Source organism: Alligator mississippiensis, chromosome 4 (assembly GCF_030867095.1).
Source record: "Alligator mississippiensis isolate rAllMis1 chromosome 4, rAllMis1, whole genome shotgun sequence".
Lineage (NCBI taxonomy): Eukaryota > Metazoa > Chordata > Crocodylia > Alligatoridae > Alligator > Alligator mississippiensis.
The window spans coordinates 45,121,773-45,134,208 of record NC_081827.1 but is presented as its reverse complement, the minus strand read 5'-3'; the positions used below and the strand labels follow the sequence as shown (position 1 = coordinate 45,134,208).

At 43.3% G+C, this 12,436-nt stretch overlaps 1 protein-coding gene across 3 annotated transcripts in view; it reads left to right on the top strand.

The window, feature by feature from the left end:
* PTPRZ1 (protein tyrosine phosphatase receptor type Z1) overlaps window positions 1-10,587 on the top strand; it is a 231,067-nt gene extending 220,480 nt beyond the window's left edge. For all 3 annotated transcript variants that reach the window (XM_019492006.2, XM_014601009.3, XM_019492008.2), the window contains 7 exons: window positions 304-397; window positions 682-755; window positions 4,701-4,829; window positions 5,180-5,326; window positions 6,685-6,827; window positions 8,501-8,636; window positions 9,528-10,587. In XM_019492006.2, coding sequence (XP_019347551.1) covers window positions 304-397; window positions 682-755; window positions 4,701-4,829; window positions 5,180-5,326; window positions 6,685-6,827; window positions 8,501-8,636; window positions 9,528-9,668 — 864 coding nt within the window. In that variant the 3' untranslated portion in view covers window positions 9,669-10,587. The remainder of the gene's footprint in view (window positions 1-303; window positions 398-681; window positions 756-4,700; window positions 4,830-5,179; window positions 5,327-6,684; window positions 6,828-8,500; window positions 8,637-9,527) is intronic.
* Window positions 10,588-12,436: the final 1,849 nt, after the last annotated feature.

Below are 12,436 nucleotides of genomic sequence, written 5' to 3'. Positions count from 1 at the left end.
CTGAGATTAACCTCTTATTCCAGAATATCTAATTGCCTGGAGATTAAAATATTTTTTCTGATAGAACGGTTTGTTGAAGTCCTTTAGTGAACTAACCCTTAAGCACCTGACATGGGGGTATGGAATCCCCTAGGCAAAATGCCTAGAGGTTAGATACTGCATTGCATCTTTTTGTAAATCTAGTCCTGAGTTCTACAGCTGCAGTGAAGTATGCAACCTCTTCTTAATGCAACCAACTAACACAGTGTCCCCTTTATTTTCTCCATTGTATAACAACATGATTCTTTTATCTCATTGTTTCAGCTACTGAGCCAGTCTAATATACAGCAGTGCGATTATTCTACTGCACTGAAACAGTGTAACAGAGAAAAAAACAGAACTTCTTCAATCATTCCTGGTAGGCTTATTTGCATTGGTTTCTTTTGATGACAATGGTTTTAAATGGATTAAATGTCAAATGGCATCTTTCCTTAGCAAAATCTGCAGATAATTGCACTGGAGTGGGGCAAGAGTGTACATCAATTCTGTAATATGCTTTTAGTGAAGAAATGCAAGTTGTTACACTGAGGAAAACAGCAGCTACAGTTCTGTGACATTTTATCCTGATTCTTGGATCGTTATTTTATTAGCATTGCTATAATAAATGAGCCATATAGACTAGTTCACAACTTTCTTTTACAGTGGAACGATCTAGAGTTGGTATCTCTTCATTGTCCGGTGAAGGTACAGATTACATCAATGCTTCATATATTATGGTGAGTCAAATCATGGTGCTACTGAAAACTTACCTTCTTTTTGGAGTTCACAGGTATTTGCATTAGTGGCAGTGTCCTAATTTTTATATCTATATCTGTGTGTGTGCGCGCGTGTGTATCAGTAATAATAATACGATAATGCAACATCAGTGAACAAACATTACAGGGGAGTTCCTAAAACTAGTTAAAGCTAACAAGTTTTTAAGGGTAGAGTATATCAGGGCCTTGTTACACATTGCACTTTGAACTGCTCAAAGATTGATCTGTGTTAGGGCCAGCTCGAGTTTGGAGCAGTCACACCTTAAGGCTAAAAACTAGAGGTGCACCGATACATCACTCTGATATCGGATAGGTACCGATATAAAGAAAATTTGCTGTATCAGATATCAGCCCGCTGGGGGCCAATAATTTGGCCGATAAATGCCTGTGTTATGTGCAGTTGCAGCACAGCAAGGAGCAGAGCTGGCAGTGTGAAGAGCTACCTCCAGCTGGTAAATCAGAAGGGGAGAGGGGAGGGAAGGGGCATGGGGGGGGGGGGGGCAGCCCTGAGCCACCAGGTGGCTCCATGTCTTGCCTCCGTCCATGTGCTGGGAACAGCCGAGACTGCACCGGGCGCCTGGTGGCAATGGTGGTGCTAGGAGAGGAGCTGTGGCGAAATTTGAAGTGGCTGCAGCCCCCTCCCAGTACCCATTCCAAGCCTAGCCCCTCCATTAGAGCCTTGGAGCAGGCACCAGCTGGCTGTCCCCCCCCCCCCCCCCCCCCCCGGGTGCAAGCAGCAGCAGGAGCTGCCCCCCCGTCCCACAAGCTGTGTCTCCATCCCGTGCCCCCACCCACCTGCACAGTACCTGCCCCTGCCCCCTCCCTCCCTCACTATAGGGGGCATTGATCTGCCACCCCACACCCCTTCCCTCTCCCCTCCCCTTCCACCGCAACAGACTTACCACTTAAAGGCAGCTGTATCAGATATCAGATCCGTATCAGCTGATATGCCTCCTTTAAATATCGGCTATTAGTTACGGCCCCCAAAATCTCTATCAGTACATCCCTATTAAAAACTGTCTCTGACTGTTCCCCACCTGCACAGCTGTGACTTGCCACTAGAAGGCTGGCGAGCAGGGGCCTGACTAGGACCTATAGCTGTGAGTTACCACCACAGGGTTGGTGAGCCAGGACAGGCTTCTGTCGCTGCTCTAGGTGGGGGTATGAGACATGGATTGAGGAGAGGGGGGCATGAATCTGGGAGGCAGAGAGTTAATGGGATAGGGTGGGTAATGAAATGGGAGGTGGAAAGGAAATGGGGGTAGGGGAAGGGTGTTGAAATGATGGAAGTCAGCCAGTGAAAGATAAAATAAAAAGAATTTAAAAAAAATTAAAAAATTAAATTAAAGAAAGTTTCATGTTTTAATAAATTGGGATTGGGGTGTGGGGATGCTGTTCATGCTTTTGGGGTGGCTGGGATATGGGAGCAGTGAGGGAAGGCACTTTTGGGGAGCAACTGCCCTTGCCCCATGAAGGAAGCCCCAGCTTCTGGGAACCTGATTTAGCTCCCTACCTTGTTGCTCCCACCACCCACTCTGGACCTGTCTGTACCCTGTGATCTGGGTAGCTGACATGTGTTCTGCAGGCTGTCTGCCTAGGGTTGCACCCTGGGGGGTGAGATGTTTGCACCACTGGGGGTGAGAGGAGGAGTTGGCTTGGTGCCAGAACCACACCCTGAGCAGTAGAGTTCATGGAGTAGAAAATTTGTCCACACGGAACAGGCAGGTGGGAGAGGGGACTCTGCATCCTGGCATGCTGGAGAACTGCAATATGGGCAACTCATCTGTGGGGAGTGGGCATGCATTAATGGAACATGAGCTGGGTCACACAGATCAGAGAGAAACCTGCCCTGGAGTGGTGTACTTAAAACTAGTTTCAGGTGTTAATGTATAGACAATCCAGAAGTTAAGAGTGCTGGGAGCCACCTAAAATTATTGTGCTACAAGGCCCTAATTGTAACACAGATGAGGTATGTGTGTTGGTGGAGGGGAGTCATAGCTCTCTGAGTGATACACAGGGCATGCAGTGTGCCATCTCCCTCTTTCTGTTTCTCGTGTTCTGTCGTTTTGTTCCCCTTTGTAGTCCCTCTGTTCTTGGGCTCTACTCTGGCACTGAGCATAGTGAATGGGGAGTAAGAAGAACAGAAAGCCTTAGTTGTAATGCAAGAAGCTAGGTTTGTTTGGTAAAACCTATTATTGAACCAACTGTATATTTGGGAGAGAGAACAGATCAGGGTTTCGGGCACAAATGCCCTTCCTCAAGTTTACGAAAAAAGTAGGTACAGCCTAAGATAAGTGTCAGGGAGAATAATTATTTTTGTTGCACATGCTCATCACAAAACATGACGTACCTAATCCAATACAAGAAATGTCCTGTGTTTCACTGCGTGGGTGAACTATACATCTACAATGCTCCAGAATGAACTCTCACAGAAAAATGATAACACAACAGAAACACCCACTCACCAGGGTGAGAACACTCTACTGAACAACCACTCCATCTCTGACCTCAAAGTCCGTGTACTCAAGGGAAACCACACAATGACTTTAGAATATGGGCTTGCAACAAAAATTACAACTTCATTGGACAACAAACATCATGACTTTAACACAGAGAAGAGTTTTATGGCTGATTACAACCTACCTTCTCCCTTTTCTAATCTCACTGTTCTCCATATGTGATAATGGTCTTCTTCTCTTTTGAGTGGTCTTACCACAGAGCAATAAACTCAGGCACATATCACGTGGCAGTTTATTCCTCTGGGACACTGTTTGCACATGCACCCAAGACTGCAGCATGTTAAGCCAAGTCAGAGCAGCCCTGGCTGGCAGGGAGCTCTGAGGGGTCAGCCTGCCAGCCTGGGGCTACTCTGACCTGGCTCAACATGCTGTAGAGGGGTTGGCTGGGGAACAAGAGTGCTCCAGCCAGTCCCATCAGCATCTGCACGTGGGTTGCTGCTCACTAAAGAATGCAGCCTCAGGATAGTACTTGTATTTACAAGTACTAACCTGCAGCAGAGTTAATTATTTCCCTGTGGCCTAATAGGGCCACACATGCAGATGTTGAGACTATTGCAGAGCTAATTAGGTGGCTCTGAAGTAAACATCTCATGTCGATGCATCCACTGGCATTTAGCTTAGGCTGTAGCAGCTTCTGTACCAGACCGAAGGGGAGGGCATTTTGTGCTTGAAAGCCTGTCTAACGTCTCTCCCAACCATGAAATTACACCATTACAAAATATTACCAAATGAACCGTGCTTTTCTCATATTTCCTGGATCATCATGGCTACAATATTGCAGTATTGGCTGTGTATATAAGATTTACAGGAGCAGTGTCTTTTTAGCTGGGAGAAGTCAATCCTTGAAGGAGAAATATTGTTTATAGCCTGCAGTTCTGTTTATGTATGACATTTCTCCAGGTATGAGAGAGACAGACAGAAGGATATGCCACTCTCAATGACTGGCACTCATAGGGGATGCCTTTCATAAATTAGGGAAGTATCAGAGAACTTCATGGAACTGCCAGGAACTCTTTTTTCCTGCATGACACCAACACTTCTGGAGCCTGCACGGTGAAGAGCAATCTGCACATGACTGAGCTATATGGATTTTCATCTAGAGGTGGCAGTTTCCTTTAATTCCCCATTGCTTACAATTGTTGTTTTTTTTCCTTTTTGGAAGCTTGAATTTTTTTGTTTGTTTGTTTGTTTGGGTTTTTTTGTGCTTTTGTCCATTTCCATTTGACATGGATTGACTTCTCTGACTGACATCCACGTGAAGGAAAAGCCAAAATAACTCCTATTTTATTTAAACATCAGTCTTTGTATGAAAAAATTTTCCTCTGCATATATAGTATTGGACATCAGTTCTGAATCTGATTTTTGTCTGTCTTGTTTTGTTTTGCAGGGTTATTATCAAAGTAATGAATTCATTATCACCCAGCATCCCTTGTTACATACCATCAAGGATTTCTGGAGAATGATATGGGACCATAATGCCCAGCTAATAGTCATGCTTCCTGATAGTCAGAACATGGTAAGATTTATGACTAATTGCTGTTGTTTGATCCATCTTGTTTATAGTACTATTCTCATGGGAAACATGGCTATGAAGACAATTTTAAAAGGATGCTAAAAAAATTAATTAATTAAAGATACAAGAAATCAAATACTATAATTAATTGTGGGTCAAATCCTGAGGTCCTTATTCAAGGAGACTTTGTGGATCTGTGTAATCCATGGGTTACTGGACCAACACCACATGCCAACCCCAGCCCCTCACACTGCATGTGGTTCATGGCCTGGACTCAGTACCACACACCCTGCACGCAGCACAGTGGAGTACCACTGTATGCTAATTAGCTAACTTTGTGGCTATTTTTTTAGGCTGAAGATGAATTTGTTTACTGGCCAAACAAAGATGAGCCTATAAACTGTGAGAGCTTTAAAGTGACTATGATTGCTGAAGAACACAAGTGTCTGTCTAATGAGGAAAAACTCATAATCCAAGATTTTATTTTAGAAGCTACACAGGTAATATAATTAAAGTTGTACACTTAGAGTTTGATTTGTTAAACTTAGTTTATGTTAAGCATTAAAAGTTTTAGTATTTAAAAAGAATATGCTAGGGGTGAGAGAGCAAATTATGGTTAGCAAGTGCCAATTCTAAGGAGTGTTAGTCCATGTTAAGGTTAACTAGTGCTAGTGATCAATCACATTTTCAGGGTTAATACCCTCTCCAATATATACCACACAACTGCTGATAGAGGACTGAAGAACAGGGGTATGCCTAGAGGCTGCAAGTGTGATCCATGCTTGCTCTGTTTGCTGACTCTCTAGCCACAGTAGAGAGCCACTCTCTAGCCCTCCCCCCCCCCCCCCCCCCGCATGCTGCTTGGATCACGCCCTCCGCCCACCTCCTGCAATCAGCCCCTTCATCCCTGGATTGCAGCCCCACTCCAGATCACTGCCCTGCCTCCCCCAGTCAGACCAAGAGTAGTGGTGGCAGCTGCAGGGAGCGGTCCCTCCCTCCTTGCCTGCTTCCTGCAGCCCATGCCATCCCTGTACCTGGATCCAGCCCCAATGGACCCTGCAGCTGCCTGGCGTCTCTTTGCACCCCACTTCCCCTCCTTCTGTTTCCCTTTCAGTTTCAGGACCTGGCAAGGGCTGGACCTGGGTGCACTGGGGCAGTGCAGTGTGCAGGGACTTTTGCTCATGGGCGGGTTTCCCCACCTTGCCTCCTCCTGGGGTCCCTGCACCGTACGCTTTCAGTCTGATTGGGGAAGGCAGAGCAGTGATCTTGGGATGGAGGTGCAGTGGGGGCCGTGGAGAAGTTTGGGTGTCAGGGAAGTGATTTGAGGGTAGAAAAACCAGTTTGGGGGGTAGAATTGGGAGGCAGCAGCCTGGCAGCTTCCCCCACACCCACTGCATCTTCCCCCTACTCCTCCTCTTCCCCCCATCCAATCCTGCCCCCTTCCCCCTGGATTCCATACCCCACTTCACCCCTTTTCCTTCTCTTGCCACTCACCCCATACCCATCTCTAGCCTGCTGTTCCCAGCTGGATGATAGCTAGTCCACCTGAGAGCAGTGTCCCATGGGATACTGGAGAACTGCAAACTGACGCAGTAAACTGATGCAGCCCTTAGGCTATAATTTAGGACTCAATATACAACACTTGAAAAACAAATAATCTTTTTGCTATCTTATTTTGAAGTGTCTACTAGCTCATAGAAAGAAACAGTTCCTTGTTAATTCAAAGAAAAGAAAAATTTAAAAGATGAGGGGTTTTTGTGAAATTGACTATAGGCAATGTACACTGTTCTCCCAAGACACTAGTATAAAGACAGTCTATTCTTTGAAGTTCTTGATGCGTTCCAATTTTTATTTTCAGGATGACTATGTTCTTGAAGTGAGGCATTTTCAGTGTCCCAGATGGCCAAATCCAGACAGTCCAATTAGCAAAACATTTGAACTTATAAGTATCATCAAAGAAGAAACTTCTAACAGAGATGGGCCCATGATTGTGCATGATGAGTAAGATCTATAACTCTCAATTTTCTTTGGATACTGAATATGTTGGCATTCCCCCTTCACATCCATGCTTGCCTTTCATGAGACTGAGGCATTGAAACCAAACCCAGAGCTTCTACATGAAATAGATAACACAAACAGCAGAACTATTGTGTAGGTTTTTGTTTCACCTGAATTGCTTCAGCAAGAGAAACACTGAACTAGACATCAAGAATAGCCTTTTTTGGTTCTTAGTTTTTCATAACCTCATGCAGTCAAGCTTAAATTATTTTATTTCATTTTTTAATTATAGATAGAAGTAAATATACTATTTCGATATGACTTCTCACCTGCTTTGTCTCCTTAACTATGGAGAAAAGTGGTAGCAGTGTCAGGAGGACCTAAAGGCCCTTGTTCCAACTGTGGAATGGTTCCCTCTCTTCAGGCATTGTGGAAAACAGCCATCAGGCTTTCAGAGGAGTCAGCAGGGCTCTTTAAGTTATGGTGGGAGCATTGGAGTGGCCCAAAATTAGAAGGGTGCAAAGCTAATTTAAAGACATCATAGTCACTATCTCCTTCTGTGCTGCACTTCTGAGGCCCGCTTTATACATTACAGGTATTGTACAATTAAAAATACAAGAAATCAATTAACTAGTTAACTGGAGATCAGCTACACATGCAAAGTAGCTATCACACAATAAAAAGCTCCAACCAGTTATAAAGTTAGACCTTGAAAATGTGTACTAACTTTATAGCTAGTTGCTATTGAGCTTTAATTTGCATGTGTAACAGGGTCTCCCCTGCAGCTGGGAGCTGCATCAGATGTCAGGGCTCCCAGCTGCAGGTTTGCACCATGCCCAGCTTAAAACCCCCAGGCCCTAAGAATCATGGCAGCTGTGATCCCCAGGGCCCAGGGGGTTCCCGCATGCCTGAGCCCTAGGGAGCACTCCAGCTGTGATTCCCAAGGTCCGAGGGTTTCCTGAGTCCTGAGGATCGCATCACAATTCCAGGGTCTCAGGAATTCAAGAAACCTCTGGATCCTGGGGAGTCAGGACTGGCTCAGGAGTGCATGTTGACAGAGATCTTGTTTTCTGTTTAAAAATTGCAAACTCTCTGAGATAGACACACACACACATTCTCTAATTAAAACCCCCAAAATCTGCAATTAAAATAAAAAGCCACTAATATATATACAGGTATCAGTTGAACACAATGCTTTATTGATATATTTACAATATATGTACCTACCGGGACCCTGCTGTGATCCTCCAGTTCTGTGGGTTTCCCTGCCCCACCGGTTTCCCTTGGAGCAGGGAGATCACTGCACAGGCAGTCCTCTAGCCTCAAGGATGCATGGGGCGCCACCATGGCTTGGAGCCCCTCAACTGGGGTGTATAGGCTCCCCTTGCAGGAACTTGCCAGTGCAGGAGGATCCTAGGATTGGGTTCCCACTGCACCAATGGAATTTTATGCATAATCCTGCAATCGTGCCTTCTGCCTTGCAGGTGTGGCATGGCAGGAAGTGCAATTTTGTGAATCTCAAATTAGATCTCATTGCTCCTTTATTTTCTTGTGTAGAAGGGGCCTAAGGCACAGCACAGAAAGACACTGTAGGGATTTAGGGGGCTTCTGCATATTCCTGTGACAAGCTACCTCAGTAAACCCAAATATTTTTTTTAATTTTTTACTTTCCAAAGGCACGGCGGGGTGACAGCAGGGACCTTCTGTGCACTAACAACACTCATGCATCAACTGGAAAATGAAAGCTCTGTGGATGTCTATCAGGTAGCAAAGATGATTAATTTGATGAGGCCTGGAGTTTTCACAGATATAGTAAGTAAATGAGCAAAATCTCTGCATATTTTTCTCTCTGTATGTGGTAACTTTAGCATAGTGTGATGTTGGGACAATACAAGTGCAGCTTTAGTGTGTTCATTTTTTCAGTGTTCAACCGAACTCTTTCCTGGCTCCAGGTCTGGCAGCAGCAGAAACATGCAGCGGAGCAGTGACTGGAGGGGAGGAGGAGATATTACCCCCATTTTTGCCATTGATGTGTATATCAAGCAGCCAAAAAAAACACTGGCTTTTGGTGGCAATAAAAGGAAAGGCATCTTCCCTCACCCCCAGCAGAAAACCTCCAGCCACTCTTCCACCAAGTCCTGCTGCCATTTCTCTGTCCTTGCAGATGCCAGAGTAGAGAAGGTTCAGGGTGACAGAGGGATGAGGGGTAGGAGGGTGAAGTGTCATCCCCCTACTCCACCTCCCTTCTAGTGCCTCCTCTTCTTAACACCTGAGTCTTGTGCCCCATTGACCTCATCCATTGTTACGCTACTGACTTTACTCCAGAGTCGGTGGTGTGACAAAGAGAACACTCGTTATCAGAGTGAACTTTTGGTACAATTTAAGTAATTGGAAACATTGTCATTAGTTACATGGAGGCTAGGATTTCACCCCATACATTAAAAAAACAAATGTACAGGGATTTTTTTTCTCACTTGAAGCACATGCACAGCATCCATTGATAATGAGGTCTACTCTAGCCAGGTGGGGCTATTTGTCACAGAATTAATACATCAGCCAATGAGTGACTTTGTAAACTGCAGGGACAGGTATACCATAGCAGCTGATATGTCACTTCAAATTAATTTGGTGTAACAGTATTGCAAGATGATCTAGCATTATTATTTAGAACAATACATTGAACATACCCTCTTTTTTCTGTAGGAGCAGTACCAGTTTCTGTATAAAGCTATCCTCAGTCTTGTTAGCACAAGGCAAGAAGAAAATCCTTCCGCTTCTATGGACAGTAATGGCACAGCTTTACCTGATGGAAATGCAGCTGAAAGCTTAGAATCTTTGGTTTAACTAACTCAAAACACACACATGCATGCACATACATACATATGTACACACGCACATGCGCACACACACCACCTGAAGTATAGCATTGTTGTTTTCTTTTTTATATTACACGGGGGAGGGGGCTGCCCAATTATTATATAATCTGTTCATTTCCCTTGTTCAAGCAACCTTTATTTTTGTTGCATATGACTTTACTGCCGAACTTACACCATTAACAATGTGTGCCTTTTTTTGGAAGATTTCTTGTAACACGTTTGTTACGTCCGGACTAACTTGATTGAATTTTACAGTGTTTCTAAGAATTGACTTGTGGTATGTTTTTTTCAGTATTAGTTTCCAATTTGTCTGGCTTTACTTTTAACTTAAAAAATATCATATTTATAGATGTTAGAGAGTTCTCAACTACAAATAAAGGTCATGTTTTTAGTATCTGATTTACTTGCTGTATTTATAGCAATCCTTGCATTTGCTAGAAATATAACTTTTAATATAGTAGAATGTAAATAAAATTATGTTCTCTATAATATTCAGCATTTTAAGACTTCAGTAAACACTTAGACTAGTAAACTGATACTTACTGTAAATACTTCTATAGTGATTCCATGGACCAAATTTATATTTATAATTGTAGATTTTTATATTTTACTACTGAGTCAGTTTTCTAGTTCTGTGTAATTGCATTGTTATAATGATGTAGTTCAATATATGTTTTTATTTTAACAAAAGTCTTCTGATATATAATTGTGCATCTTAAGTGGTTAATCTTCATATATCTGCATGTAATTTTAACTTTTTGTGGGGAATAGAAAAACATTTGTTTTGAAATGAGACGTTTTTATGAGAATAACATCTGTACTTGGCATTGTTTAAATTGTTTTTACCTACGGCATTGCAAAAATAAATATAAATATTCCAATCTGTACTTAGAACGCTGCAGCATACAGTAAACACTGTGCATTGTTAATACCCAAGATTTTATAAATTCTGCCACTTGCCCTCTTCTCTAGTCTTCCACTTTTATAGAAGCAGATCAGCTTCCTGTTTTACTCTTCTTGTTTTACTAATTTACTCTCAGCTGATGGCTGCTGTAAGATTCTCCTGTGGTTATGAATAGTAGAAAGATTCAAGGTCCCTAGTTACTTCCCCCTATCCGTGATGGTTTTTGTCCCATCTACTTGTGCCTGTGCTCTCAGCTACTCAATTCTTTGCTGTCTCTCAAGATCTAAAACCAGTAAGTGTTAGCTAAGCAGGAAGTAATGTCAGTGTGGCCTTTAACTATCTTTAAGCATCTAGGAGCCTTTTAATTTGTACTGTAAGTCTAGATTGAAATTAGTCTCACAGTATCCAGTAAAAATGAAAGATGCTGAAGTAGATCTAGTTTTAGTGAGGAAAGTGTAATGATAACCTTCTCACTTTGGTACAGTTAGTTTTAAATTTTAGGAAAAAAACACAGTTCAATCCATGCCATGGCAACTATAGGGGAAAGGATTTAATTCCAGTAGAAAACTAAAGACAAGTGAAGAAAAATCTGCTTGGGCTTAGAGCTACTTGAATCATTGCAAGAGGCTTTTCTATACCTGATGTGAAGAGTGCCTGGCAACAGATAGGTAATAAAGAGAATTTCTAATGTCACAGCAAATTCAGCATTTAGAGCCCAGAGAGATAAAGGTGCCAACAAATTGACGGGCTGTATAACTTCAGAAGAAAATGCTTTACTGGACTTTGTCTCCATCTTCCAGATTTACTGGCCAATCTTGGATCTAAACATTACCTCTTTGCTGCAGCAAAGAGAAGCGTTTCATTTTAAAAGTCACTGGGCATGTCTACACGTGAAATTAATGCAACACAATAAACTCCGGCACAATATGAGCCAGAGTTCATTGCTCCTGGGCACCACATTTACCCCTGGGATGGCAGCATGTTGATCCAAGTCAGAGCAGTCCCAGCTGGCAGGGGGTCCAGAGGGTCAGCCCGCAAGTCTGGGGCCACTCCAGCTCTGCTTAACTTACTGCAGAGGGGCTGGCTGAGGAACAAGGGTGCTCCAGGGTGGGGCTAGCCTTCAGGCAACCCCTGCACTGAAGCACCCTCATGCCCCAGCCAGCCCTGTCAGCATCAGCATGTGTGTTGCTGAACACTAAAGAACGCTGCCATATGTAGTACTTGTGTTTACAAGTACTAACCTGCAGTGGAGTTAATTAGTTTCCTGCAGCCTAATAGGGCCACATGCATAGACGCTGAGACTTTACTACAGACCTAATTAGGCAGCTGCACAGTAAATATCTCATGTAGATGCGCCTCCTGTTATTCAGTCAGCTCCACCCAGCAGTGCAGGATTTCTCTAGGAGAAGAGGCAGAATGTTAAGTAGTGTATAAAAAGGTAGTATATGAAAAGATAAAGCCAACCTAATCTAGATTTAGGAAGATCTAAAATGTAAAGGAATGAAGCACCTACCGTTCAGTCTGGGCTAAGGCACAGTCAAACTGACAGCCTTTCTCAAGAGACGGAATAGCACATGGATTGCTAAAAGTGCGGCAGATTTATTCATGTTTCTGTCTATTTTTGTCCCCTACAAGTGAAATTTCAAGTATGGGTGAACTAACCTGAATCAGTCAAACTAAGCCAATGCAAAGTTTGTCTTCTAAAATTGTGCCAGTGTGTTCATTCTGTTAAATCCCCTTTTCCACTTGACCTCTTCTCCTTCTAGAGCTATGCATGTGCCTCCTTAATTCAAAGGGTCAGCCACTTGCATGAATAATTCATAAGGCAACAG